Raw genomic sequence first — 12964 nt, 5'->3', positions numbered from 1 at the left:
ACAATACATATGAAAATTGAATGTAGAACACTGAGAGTATCTAAGAAAATACTGTATTTTATGCAAATAATGAACCTACTATGTTCTTTTTTTTGGCAAACTGTATAACCTCCTTGTGCGTTAGGGTCCTATGCCTGCAATTTGCATTGCATGCATGTGTGCATTCTTTATGTGAAAAATAAGTAATTGCATTTTCGCTAATGTACAAGCAAATTGAATTTTTGTTACTGGGTTGTCATCAAAAGTAATGGAATATGGCATATATAGCACTATTCTTTCCACCTTTCAAAAAAACCTCAGACGAGTTTGTCCATCAGCTCTACCAGGGATTTTTTCATACATAAGACGTCGTTTTTTGAACTGTGGGAGTTGTGAGTACTTGGAATCTGTTAAAAGGAGAAAAGGGGAAATAGTTTTACTGCTGATAACAATAAAGCATACCTATTTTCTTTTTAATCTATTGAAGGAGATCTTGTCTCTTAGTCACCTATCTACCAAGTGTTAACATTTCCAAACTGATATAAAGTAACAATTATTTTTAAATTCCATTATTGTACTTTTTTATTATTAATACACCCATAAGTAATGGTCCAGTAAAAAAATTGTTAAATACATATAAATATATATATATATATTTTGTACTCATGCCTTGTACAAATAGTTATATCTGTGAAATGAGGATCTTATACTAAGGTACTATCCAGTTATAATATTTTTTGAGTAAAATAATCCAAAATGGATGAAGAAGCAACTCAGACAAGGCTTTCTGGTTCCTGAAGATTTCCAATAGTTGTTGCTGCTATTAAGTGCTGTTGAGTCAGTTCTGACCCATAGTGACCCTGTATAGAGTTTCTGAGGAGCAGCTGGTTGAGTATGAATTGCGGATGGTTCAAAGCAACTTTGCAGTCTAGCATAGTAATCTACAGTGCCACACCAGGACTCCGAAAAGGCTTCCAATAGGCTGTCATTAGTCAAGATACAAGCTAGAGGCTCACATAGGGTGATTCTGAGCCTAATACAAAGACATATGTATTTTTTCTATCTACTGTAGGAAGCAGCCTCTTGCTGTGTGGTGAGAGTGCATGCAATTCTGTCCATTTCCCTTGTTCCGTCCCTTATTTTCTTCCTTCCCTCTTCCTTTCTTTTCTCTCTCCTCCCACCCCTCCATTCCTTTCTCTCCTTTCTACATATCACCTTCCTACTCCTGACTGCAGCTTTCTTTCACTTGGCTTTGGTTATTCTTATTCTAATGAACATACACCCTTCAGTCTGTAGGAGATCATCTTTACCAGGAACTTATTTCTTTACAATGGGGTGTGTGTGTGTGTTAAAAATCTATCTGCAAATTTGTGTCTAGAAAATGGATCTTAAACTCCAATTTAGGGACATGATTATAAACATGAATAATCAGATAAAACACAAATGCTACTGATAGGACCCTATTTCTTCCATTACAAGCCATGGGAGAACTTGGGCTGGCACCAGAAGTGTACTGGTAAATGTTAAATAACTAGATCTCTGAAAGTGGGTTGTAGGGAGGTCTGACTTACATTATTTGGCCATTTCTGTGACGCAAATATTCCCACCTTACCCAACTTCAAGCAACTATATTTTTTTTCTTGATATTAATTTTACGAAGCCAATTCTAAAAGTTCCTAAATTTTTTTCATCTGTTAGGAGGGTTTCCCATGAAATGAATTTATCCTTTGCACTTTCTTAATGATTTCTGCTTATCAGAAAAGGGTATTCATATATTGTTCAATTATACAGTACCTACAAATCCAAATTAACAAATGCAGTGTCTCAGATTCACAGGTGAATTCACTCTTTAAGAGATGGCTAGCATTTTGAAAAGTGTGATTAAAATTCTGTATGTACTTACCACGGTACAGAAAAATTCATCATGAATAAATGGAAAAAATCAGTATAAATTGAGCAGAATGCAGTTAAATTATAAATAACATAAATTCAAGATCTCAGTATGTTTTTAAAAAACTGTAAAACCTATTGATAAGTACCTGGGTGTGCATACTGTAACTACCCTGCCTCACCATCTTCACAGCTACTAATGGACATAACAGCTACCAGTGTGGTGCTGTGGGATAAAGCACTGGACCACAAGGTTGGTTTGAACCGCAAGGTTGGCAGTTCAGATTCACCAGACCCTTCTTGGAAATGCTTATATAGTGTTGCTATGAGTTGGAACCAACTCGATGGCACTTAACAACAACAATGGAAATAAAGTGAAGTATGCACCTTAGGAAGAAATGATTGCCCTCTAAGAAAACCAGAACACTGTTAATTCTGGTAGTGGGGTGAAGGAGGAAAGGCTGTTTCCAGATGCCAGTAAATCTAGAATAGCAATCAGGAGATGGTCAGCTGCCCTGAACAGGGGCAATGAGAAATGTCCATTGACCACAGGAGGGTTTCCATTTTTATTAACCTTTTTGCTTACTTGCTTTCTGTTCAGGAATGTATGGCATGTAAACATGGCTATTTGCTGGTATACTGGGAGAGAGAGGCTTCAGCTGTTTCTCCCATGACATAATGTGGAGTGTACGTGAATGTAATGGACAAGATATACTCTAGGATGGGAGTTTAACTTTGGGAAAACATGGCTAATGAGAATGTTTGCTGTTCTACTCATCCCTGTCCTATTTATTCTGTAAGTAATAAATACCTACTGACCACACTATGAGAATAAAATCTTGTCTGTGCTCTGCTCATTCTGGTATTCTCTGCTTTCAGCCAAGATCCATCTGATATTGGCAATGGTGTTCTTCATTTCACTCCCTCTTCTGAATTCAGCCTGAATTTCTGGCAGCTCCCCGCTGAAGTACTACTGCAACCATTTCTGAATTACCCACAGCAAAAATTGATTTGTATGTGGCAGTACTGATATTGTACAATATTTTCTGCATTCCACTGAATCATCTTTCTTTGCAATGCACACAAATAACTGTCTTCCAAGACAAGTGAGTGCCTTCAGTGCTGCATCAGTTTGTTGAAATATCTCAGTATTTGCATTCTGTCAATTTCTAGGGCCTTGTTTTCCACTTTGGGCTTCTTCCTTCAATACCACTAGTTCTTGATTTTATAGTACCTCTTGAGATGACTGAATGTTGGCCAATTCTTTTTGGTACAGTAACTCTGTGCATTCCTTCTATTTTCTCTTGATGTTTCCTACATTATCCAATATTTTGTCCCTGGAGGCCTTCAATATTGGAACCCTGGGCTTGAAGTTTTTCTCCAGTTCTTTCAGCTTGAGAAATGCTGAGCATGTTCTTCACTTTAGGTTTTCTAGTTCCAGATGCCCTTTGAAATTTTCTATTCAGCACTTTACCTTATCATTTCTTATAGCTACTTTAACTTCTTTATGTTCAAAAGAAAGTTTCAGAATCTTTTCTGACATTCATTTATTTCCTTGTCTTGTTAATGAGCTTTTGATTTCTTCATGCATGATGTTCTTGATGTCATCCCACAAATCCTCTGGTCTTCGGTCATTAGTATCTAATGCATCAAATCTATTCTTGAGATGATTTCTAAACTCAGGTGGGATATACTTAATATCATATTTTGGCTCTTGGAGACTTGCTTTAATTTTCTTCAACCTCAGCCTGAACCTGCATATGAACAATTGATGATGTTTCACAGTTGGCTCTTGGCCTTATTTAGGCTGATGATATTGAGCTTTTTTGTAGTGTCTTCTCACAGATGTAGTCTATTTGATTCCTGTATATTCCATCTGGTGAGGACAGTATATAGTCACTGTGTATGTTATTGTAAAAACTATATTATATTTGCAATGAAGAAGTTGTTGGTCTTGCAAAATTTAGTCATGTGATCTTCAGCATTGTTTCTATGACTAAGACCATATTTTCCAACTATCAGTTCTTCCTCTTTGTTTCCAATTTTTGCATTCCATTCACCAGTAGTTATCAGTGATCTGGATTGCATGTTTGACCAATTTCAGACTGAAGAAGTTGGTAGAATTCTTTAATTTCATCATTAACTGACTCTAGTGGTTGGTGCATGAATTAGAATAATAGTGGTATTACCTGGTCTTCCTTTTAGGTGCATGGGTATTATCACAAATAGCATTATACTTCTAGATAGATATTGAAATGCTCTTTTTGATGGTGACACCATTCCACATTTATTGTTCCCAGAATAGTAAATCTTATCACCGTCCAATTCAAAATGGCCAATACTAGTCCATTATAGCTTGAAAGTATCTAGGATCTTTACACATTCTATTTAATTTTTGATCACTTTCAAGTTTCATAGATTTGTACTTTATACATTTAATGTTCTGATTATTAATAGTTTGTAGCTTTTTCTTCTCATTTTGAGTTGTTTCCCATCAGCAAATGAAGGTCCTGAAAGCTTTGATCCATGAACATTATTAAGGTCAATTCTACTTTGAGGAAGCAGCATTTCCCTAGTTAGATTTTAAATGCTATCCAGCCTGAGGAACTCATCTTCCAGCACTATATCAGATAATGTTCTGCTGCTATTCATACAGTTTTCAGTGGCTAATTATTCAGAAGTGGTTTTCCTCTCCATCTTTCTAGTCTGTCTTAGTCTGGAAGCTCTACTAAAACCTGTCCACCATGAGCGACCCTGCTAGTATTTAAAATACTTGTGGCAGCATAACTTCCAGCATCACAGAAACACACAAGCCACCACAGTACAACAAACTGACAAACTAGTTGATTTTCACTAGTAGATGTTAAAAAGAGTTTGTAAGACATTCAGCATCTATTTCCTACAAAGGCTCTTACAAAAGTATGGATGGAATACTCCCCATTAAAACTAGGAACATGTTATGACTATTATATGGGAGCAAATCTAGATTTTCTGAGGTTTTGAGTTCATGAAAGTTTGAAGGCTCTCTTTTTTTAAAAAAAGTAAAAACATCTAGTACCCAGAACTAATTGCCGTCACAAACCATGGCCTCATCTATCTAGAAACCAGAACTAGACAGTACCTGGCTATCATTACCCACTGTTCTGACCACAGACACAATAGATGATCCTGAATAGAATGGGTGAAAAATGTGAAACAAACCAACACACCAGGGGCTCCTTCCAGAGGTTACCTTTAAACTAAATAATAGATTCATTCATAAAGCAAAATAAAAAAACCCACCAGCTGTGTTTGGAAACCTGACACAGGGTTGCTATGAGTGAGAAGCAACTCAACCACACACAATAAGGATTTCTCCACTTAATTTCTGATGCTCTTAGCCTTCTGCTTTACTTAGATTTTAGCTAATTTATAATTACAAAGATATGATATATGATTGTTGTTTTGTTTTTGCTTTTTTTTCAAATAATGCACCAACACATATAATATGTGGAAATGATTAAATACAATAAAGCAGTTCTGGCATAACACACATGTTATTTGCATACAAATATGGTATTATTATTTATTTTCCATAAATGTTTGTAATAAGAAGTTGTTTGTATTAATAAGAGCATATTTATTTTTCCTCAAAGAATTTACAGTGCAGTAGAAGAGTTAATACCTATACACTAAAATAAAATACATTGTAAAATTTTAGAAAAGAGAGTATATTGAGTACAGAGAGTTTATGTTGGGCAGGGCAGTAACATGGAAAATTAAGAGAGGAGTTGTTGGCACTGAAACTGGACTTTGCAGGAAAGTTAGACGTTAGATTTAATACTGGACTGCAAACCTCGAGGTCAGCAGTTCAAATCTACCAGTGGCTCCTCGGCAACCCTATTCAACGTCACTATGAGTCAGAACCAACTCAAGGACACTTAACAATAACAAGCTGTGGGCAGGAGAAAGAGTGATAAAGCACAATAATGGGTTATGAAAAAGAATGGTAAAAGGTCAAAAAAGAAAATAAGCTGTCAAGACCAAGTAATCTGATTTGAGTAGGTCAATAATTTTAAAGATTATTGCTTGGGATAAGGATGTAGGCTCTTAAAACAGGGCAGGTGACTATGGAAAGTTGGTAAAATTAAAGTTCTCAAGTACTTATTTCTGTCTGTCTGTGGCCTGTATATAATTAAGAGTTTTGATTTTCTCTTTGACCCCTAAATAAATTTTAAGATAGCTCATAAATTAAATTTGAGAGTAGTTTTATCAACTATTGGATAGTATTACCTGTTAATGGTTCCATGTATCCTGGATTAGATGAAGATTCAGGGTACCTCTTCTGACTTAAACATTTTCCAGGTCTTTGGTAGAAACATAGGCTGTCAAATTCCTTTTGACCAAAATCAGAAGAATGAAATAAATCCCAATTGGGGACAGATGGTAATTCTCTCCAGAAAATCTTTTTGGTCCCAACATTTGGACTTTCATATGTGAAATCTTTTAACTCATCTGATAGGCATTTTTGCTGATTAGTCAATAAATTATCTTTCTGAGAGTACCATTTGTCACATGCACCAGAATGTAAACTGAATGAGTGATTCTGTTCCCAAATATTTTTCTTAAAGTTTGAATGAAGATGAGATTGAGATTCTTCTAATGAGAAGCTAGGAGAATACACTTCTTTATTTATGGATCCTTTTGCTTCATATATTCCCTCTTTCTGATCATTTATAAAATTAAGAACAACTCTTTCACGAGTTGATGATATTCTGGTCTCATAATTCATCTGTGTGAGACCCAAACCAAAGATATCTGATTCTGAATCATTCTGGTTTTGAAAGGAATGACCAGTCACTTTTCTTGATTCTGTATTAATTAAAAATGGAGTATGCTGTACTGTGTTTTGGTTACAACTGGAGTCTTTCCAGTAGCTTGTCTGATTATAAGAATCCACAGATGGTATTTCTCTTAGGCCCATAAGGGAAGAATTATAATTAGAAACAGTATTTGTGTCTTCCTGCACTGTATATCCTAAATCTGAGTGCTGGTAAGATTCATTATGTTCTTGAATGACAGAGTCTGAAGAACCAGAAGTTGAACTCTGAGATGTAAAGTTACTAGTCCAATTCCTCTTTTCCTGAGGTGATGAAATTTGAGGTGATTTTGTTATGGGAGAAGAATTAATCTGGAATAAGGAAGTGATGTCACAAAAATGCTAAAAAGAAACAAAACAAAACAATATGACAATAAAATACTAACATCAGTCAGTAAATATATGACTAGCAATTGATGATGCTTATATACATGGAATGAAGGCACAGATATAAATAGTCCATTGAGTTATACAACTTCACTGAGGTAGTCCATTCATAGATATTATACTGATGCATGTAATAAGAGCATAAAGTAGTGAGGCTAAGTTAAAAGAAAAACTTAAAACTTAGCTTTCTGTCTATTCACTATTATAATAGAATTTTTAGTTATACAGTAATATGTTATATTTACATATTTTTTAATATTTACATATATTTCCTCAATAAAATTATTTTTGTATTAATAAGGTCAAAGTCCCTTAATTTACTACTCTGATCGAAGGGCATAAAGGTTGGAAGAAGTACTGTAAATGTATGTGAATAGGGTGCATATCTAGTTATTTGTTAGCATAATGCCATTTCAAAATGATTTAAAGTGTGATTGACAGACTGCAATGAGTTATTATTATAAAGAACTTTAAAATGTATAATGTGATTGGCAGTCTATGAGACTTCTATATGAAATTGAGTTCAAGCAATTATTTCTTTGCTATGCGAAGCACAAAGCAATTAAATGCAGATACATTTATTTTGAAAACACTACAGTAAAAAGGAATATGCACAGTGGAAAGGAAATAATCTTGAATAAGAATATGGATTTCAAATAACTAACCTTTAACACTTTTTCTGGAACTTCAGGTAGGAGATCCTGAAGTTGACAAACAGTTGCTATTAATATCCAGTGCAATGAAGGTCCTTTATTTAACATGAGCTGAGCCACCAATGGATTAATACATGGAAAATCAAGTAAGTACATTTCTTCCTAGGAAAGAATTTAAGGAGTAATGTCAGTAATATTTTGGAAATTATCTGTTTTATTTTACTTACTCTAGCAGATTAAAATTTTTGCCATGAAACCTACCACTGAATTTGGGTCATCTAGAAAGAAAATATGGCTGGGAAGGAAATAAATTTCTTTAAGCAATAAAGGTTTATATTCCAACCCAAACCAAACCCACTGCCATCAAGTCAATTCCATCTCATAGTGACCCTATGTAGGGTTTCTAAGAATGTAAATCTTTATAGGAGATCTTTCTCGTATGGAGCAGTTGATGGGTTTGAACCACCAACCGTACAGTTAGCAGTCTAGTGTTTGTCATGTCTCAGAATTAGGAAGGAACTTAAAATTCTTTCAGTCTAATACCCCATCCCAAATGATTCATTACAAGTCACCTTCAATTGATGATAGCAGTTTCTGTGTTACACTGACTTTTTGAACCCTCTTTGATTTGATAAAACAACAGAAATGTAGATTTGATTTACCTTGATAGCAAGGAAATTAGACACAAATACAACACATAATAGTAGATATACTCAGACTTGTCAATAATACTACAACCTGTTTAGGTGTATCAAAGTTCTGTGGCTGGATATCTATCACTATACCTTAACTATTTATTTTATAATTTTATTTGTTTTTTAATGTATTAAGTACTCTGTTGGTTCATAATTAAGGCGTAGGATAATCACTGATCTGCTAACTGCAAGGTCACTGGTTCAAACCCTATGAGTTGGAACTGTCTCCACAGCACTTAACAACAATAAAGGGCATACAATGAAAAACCTTTTCCCACCCCATTCCCTTATTTCTCCTATCTAAAGATTGTTGTTGTTGTTGTTAAGTGCCGTCGAGTCGGTTCCGACCCATAGCGACCCTGTACAGGTTTTCCGAGGGTGTAAATCTTTACGGGAGTAGAAAGCCTCATCTTTCTCCCGCGGAGCGGCTGGTAGTTTCGAACCACTGACCTTAAGGTTCGCAGCCCAATTTGTAACCACTACGCTACCAGAGCTCCTATCTAAAGATAATCAATGTTATTGTTTCTTATGTATCTTTGCAGAGATATTTTATTCATTTACAAACATACAAGTATTATTTTTCCTGCTGTGGACAAATGGTATCACATAATATGCTTTATTATGCAATCCTAATTTTTCATTTAATAATAAATCTTAAGATGGTTTCATATTGGTACATAAAGACCTTCATCACTCTTTTTAAAATGACTTCATTATATGTATGTATTTTTAAATAAAGGAAATGGCAGTACTTTGACTGGTATGAGAACTTAGCAGCCTGGACACTTAAACAAAAGTAATTTATAAAAATATGTAAGTATTTCACAGCCCTATTTTCAATTCCAACTATATAACTGAGTTATTGAGAAATCATGAAAAGACAGGATTTTGCTATTCTTTAATATATTAACTGGTTTCATCTGTAACTAAAATTTAAACAATGGACATTAAAGTCATTATAACAGGCTAAACATGAATTATAAAAGTCATCATAAAATTATTCTCTGACATCAAGGAAGAAGAGCGGAGTGAGGGACCCTACCCAGAGAAGCAGACGCTGGTGATGGAGGCAGAGACAATGACGTAGAGAAATGAAGCGGCTGGGGACTCTAGACCCAGACAGGAAGGGGGACTGTATGCTAATGACCAGGGGGCAAGTTTGTGGGGGGTACCATTTGGTTGGTTGATGAGGCATGGAGGCATGTAACCATGACAATGAAACGATATACGATAGGATGAATGTAAAACTAATGTTCTCCCATGTAAACTATCACATAATTCACAATAAAATATTTAGGAAAAAAAAAGGCACAGCAAGTACTAAGTGGACTTTATTAATAGCAAGAACATCTCTTCCTTAAAGATGTTCAAAAGATGCATTCAAAAACACAAAAGTAAGCTTATAGAGTGGGAAAATATATTTGCAATACCTACATCCAAATAAGGGCTTGTATTCAGGATATGTAAAGAACTGTAAATTAATATGAAAGGAGAATGGTAACCCAATAGAAAAAAACGTGAAAATACTTGAACAAGTAATTAACAAAAAAGGGTATCTAAACAATAAACGTATGAAAAGTGTTCAACTTCATTAAAAACCAAACCAAATCAAACAAACAAACAAAAATTATTCTGTGAAACTGAGAACTACCTATGATTCTGGAAAATAATGAGTACCAGTTGTTGTCCCACTATAGGGCAAAAATATGCTGTCATAAAGAATATTCAGATACATGTATTAATAATTTCTTTGAAAAAATGTAATTTATACAATTAGAAAATATACCTTAGAAGGTGATACTTGGAGCCAGGATTTGTTCAACCATTCATGAGGATCTCTCTGGGAGGTCATTAAATTGTGGTCAGCAATTTGTCGAATAATCAATGCAGTCTCTTCTATTCCTGGTGCAATTATAAGCTAAAAAAATATATTTTCATTTTAGATTACAGGATAATTAGAAAACAAAATATATGATTCAAAAATAGTTTCTAGTTCAAAGACAAAATAAAAACAACTATTTCTGATCTTTGAACAACATTTTAGATATATTTTATTAATTTATGTGAAATCTAGTACATTTTATTTGTGAAGTTAATCAATTATTCTTTTGTTCTTTAAATCTCATGTAATTGTAGTTTTCAATTCTCGAAACTAAATTGTTTTTCTTTAATTTCCTTTGGCATTTGTTAATAAGATCTATTAAATACACTTGCTTTTATGTTTCACCTCTATTAGAAGAAATAGCAACTTGAATATCACTAGTACTATTTGTTATTGTTTGGAATTCTGGTGTGGCACTGTGGGATAAAACACTGAACCAACCACAAGGTCAGTTTGAACCACAAGGTTAGCAGTTCAAATTCACGACTCATTCCTTGGAAACCCTATACAGGGTCACTATGAGTTGGAACTGACTTGACAGCACTTAATAATAACAACAACAACAGTTGTTATTGTTTAGTATCTTTGAGTTAGTTCTGACTCATAGTGGTTCTGTATAGGGGTTTCTGAGGAGCGACTAGTGGCTTTGAATTGCTGACCTTGTTGTTAGCTGTTCAGTGCTTAGCCTACAGGTCCATAACAGGACTCCAGTAATATCTAACTTTTTATTTTTTCTAGGTTGAAACTAATGGTTCGCAACTAAAAATTTTAAAAATGAAATGACAAGATTAAAAAAAGTCAAATAAAAAGATCCTGATGCAATGAATTTGGTGCTATATACAAAAATAAGGTTTTGATTTAAAGAAGTAATTCCCAGTATTTAGGAAACTGTTATAACCAATCTTTATTTTAATCTAAGCTACCCCTGCCTATTATGTGCATGTGTGTCTGTGTGTACATTAATCTTAACTCTAAAAACAATTTTTTATATTAAGAAAATAAGATTTGATTGTGTTTTTGGTAGAGTGGTACACAGTGAAATAAATTCCCAGTCAATTTCCACACATATTGTCAAAACAGTTTCTTAATATTCCATAATTCTCATCTGTCATGTGCTTTTTCCTCAGACTCTCTGCTCTCTAAAATATCAGCCTTTGTCTTCCCCTATCACTTTTGTCTTTCACTTCCTCATCTTTTAGAGTTGGTTAAAGGAAGGATAGTTCATAGGTTAGCAGTTAAATGTGAATAGAGAAATACTGCCATAAAACAACATTTTAGAAATGTACATATCCTGTCCAATAGTCAAAACTTAAGAAACAAGCAGAGGGCTTCCCTGACCAGGCAGCTCACGTAGGGCAGTCTCGGGGAAAAGGGGCGGAATTGCACATAAGAAACCTCTGTCTAGCAGACAGACAGCCTTTGAACACATAAGATCTTATATTTCAACATTCTGAAATCGTTTTTTTTAAAAGATCAAATTGCTGAGGAATTACAGGCATTTTGAGCTTTTGCCTGCCTGCACGCGGCTCCCGCTTTCGCGCCTGTGCCGGCGAGTGCCTCTGCCCCCTGCAGACCTTGGAATGCAGGGCTAGAGCAACCCCACTTAGGAGGCTGCATTTCCAGAGAAAAGGAAGCATAAACTAACAAAGCCGAACAAAAAGTGAGGTATATCGGCACGGATATCAGGAAATTTGGGGTACCCACGGTACAGAGACTGACAGAGGCATTTTTTACGTCATCAAATACGGACACTACCTCCCTGCAGCCGTGACCCCCAGCCCTCTACTGCCCTGGCCTAGACCAGCCCTCTGCCAAGCTGCTGAGGCTCAGGAACGCCCAAGGCACAGGCCTGCCCACTGAGTCCAAGGCCCAGACACTCCCACTGAGGCCAAGGCCTGCCCTGAGGACCAACCCAACCACAGACTGGTCACAAAGGCCTAGGCGCAACCAAGGCACAAATCACCTACCTGTCTCATGGCCCAGGCGGTCCACAGCCACGTCGCCGCGGAGGTCCAGGACCCCCAAAGCCCAACCCGCCGCGTAGGCAGGTCACTGAGGCCCAGGGCCCCGGAGGCCCAACCCGACCTCAGCCCAGTCCCTGAGGCACAGGCCCCCCGAGGCCCAATCCGCCCGACCCGTCCGCTGAGGCCCAAGCCTCCCGACCCGTCCGCTGAGGCCCAAGCCTCCCAATGCCCAGCTGTTGATACCCAGACCCCTGAAGCCCAAACCGCCTGCCCGAGGCTCAACCCACCTGCCCGAGGCCCAAATGGCCCGCTGCCAAGGCCCAGGCCCAACTGAGGCCCAAAAAAGTTACTCTGAGTTAAGCAATAAGGAGAGTGAAAAGGGAAGACCACAAACTGATCACATCTTCCTGGAGGTAATCAGAAAACATAGAAAAATTACCAAAACACATACTTAATTAAATATTAGGGCCACAGATAAACATTAAACATGTCCAAGAAGCAAAAGCTGATGACCATATCAGCACATGTCCAGAAAAAAGATAAAGTATCTGAGACAAATGAACCAGAAGTAGACCTTCTCTCCATGCTGGAAGGAGGGCAGGCCTTGGAGATACCTGAGAAAGAATTCAGAAAAATGATTATAAAATGTCTCAAAA

At 36.2% G+C, this 12964-nt stretch overlaps 1 protein-coding gene across 1 annotated transcript in view; it reads right to left on the bottom strand.

Annotated features, from left to right (window-relative positions):
• Window positions 1-285: 285 nt before the first annotated feature.
• Window positions 286-12964, bottom strand: part of LOC102825748 (chromosome unknown open reading frame, human C9orf84) — a 152287-nt gene continuing 139608 nt past the window's right edge. Inside the window, 4 exon segments of the mRNA XM_006864729.1 lie at window positions 286-386; window positions 6142-7069; window positions 7780-7929; window positions 10249-10380. Of these exon segments, the coding sequence (XP_006864791.1) occupies window positions 286-386; window positions 6142-7069; window positions 7780-7929; window positions 10249-10380 (1311 nt within the window).

The sequence above is a fragment of the Chrysochloris asiatica genome, unplaced genomic scaffold (assembly GCF_000296735.1).
Source record: "Chrysochloris asiatica unplaced genomic scaffold, ChrAsi1.0 scaffold00069, whole genome shotgun sequence".
In the NCBI taxonomy this organism is placed as follows: domain Eukaryota; kingdom Metazoa; phylum Chordata; class Mammalia; order Afrosoricida; family Chrysochloridae; genus Chrysochloris; species Chrysochloris asiatica.
Note: the sequence above shows the minus strand (reverse complement) of the source record. Positions and strands in the feature narration are given on the sequence as shown.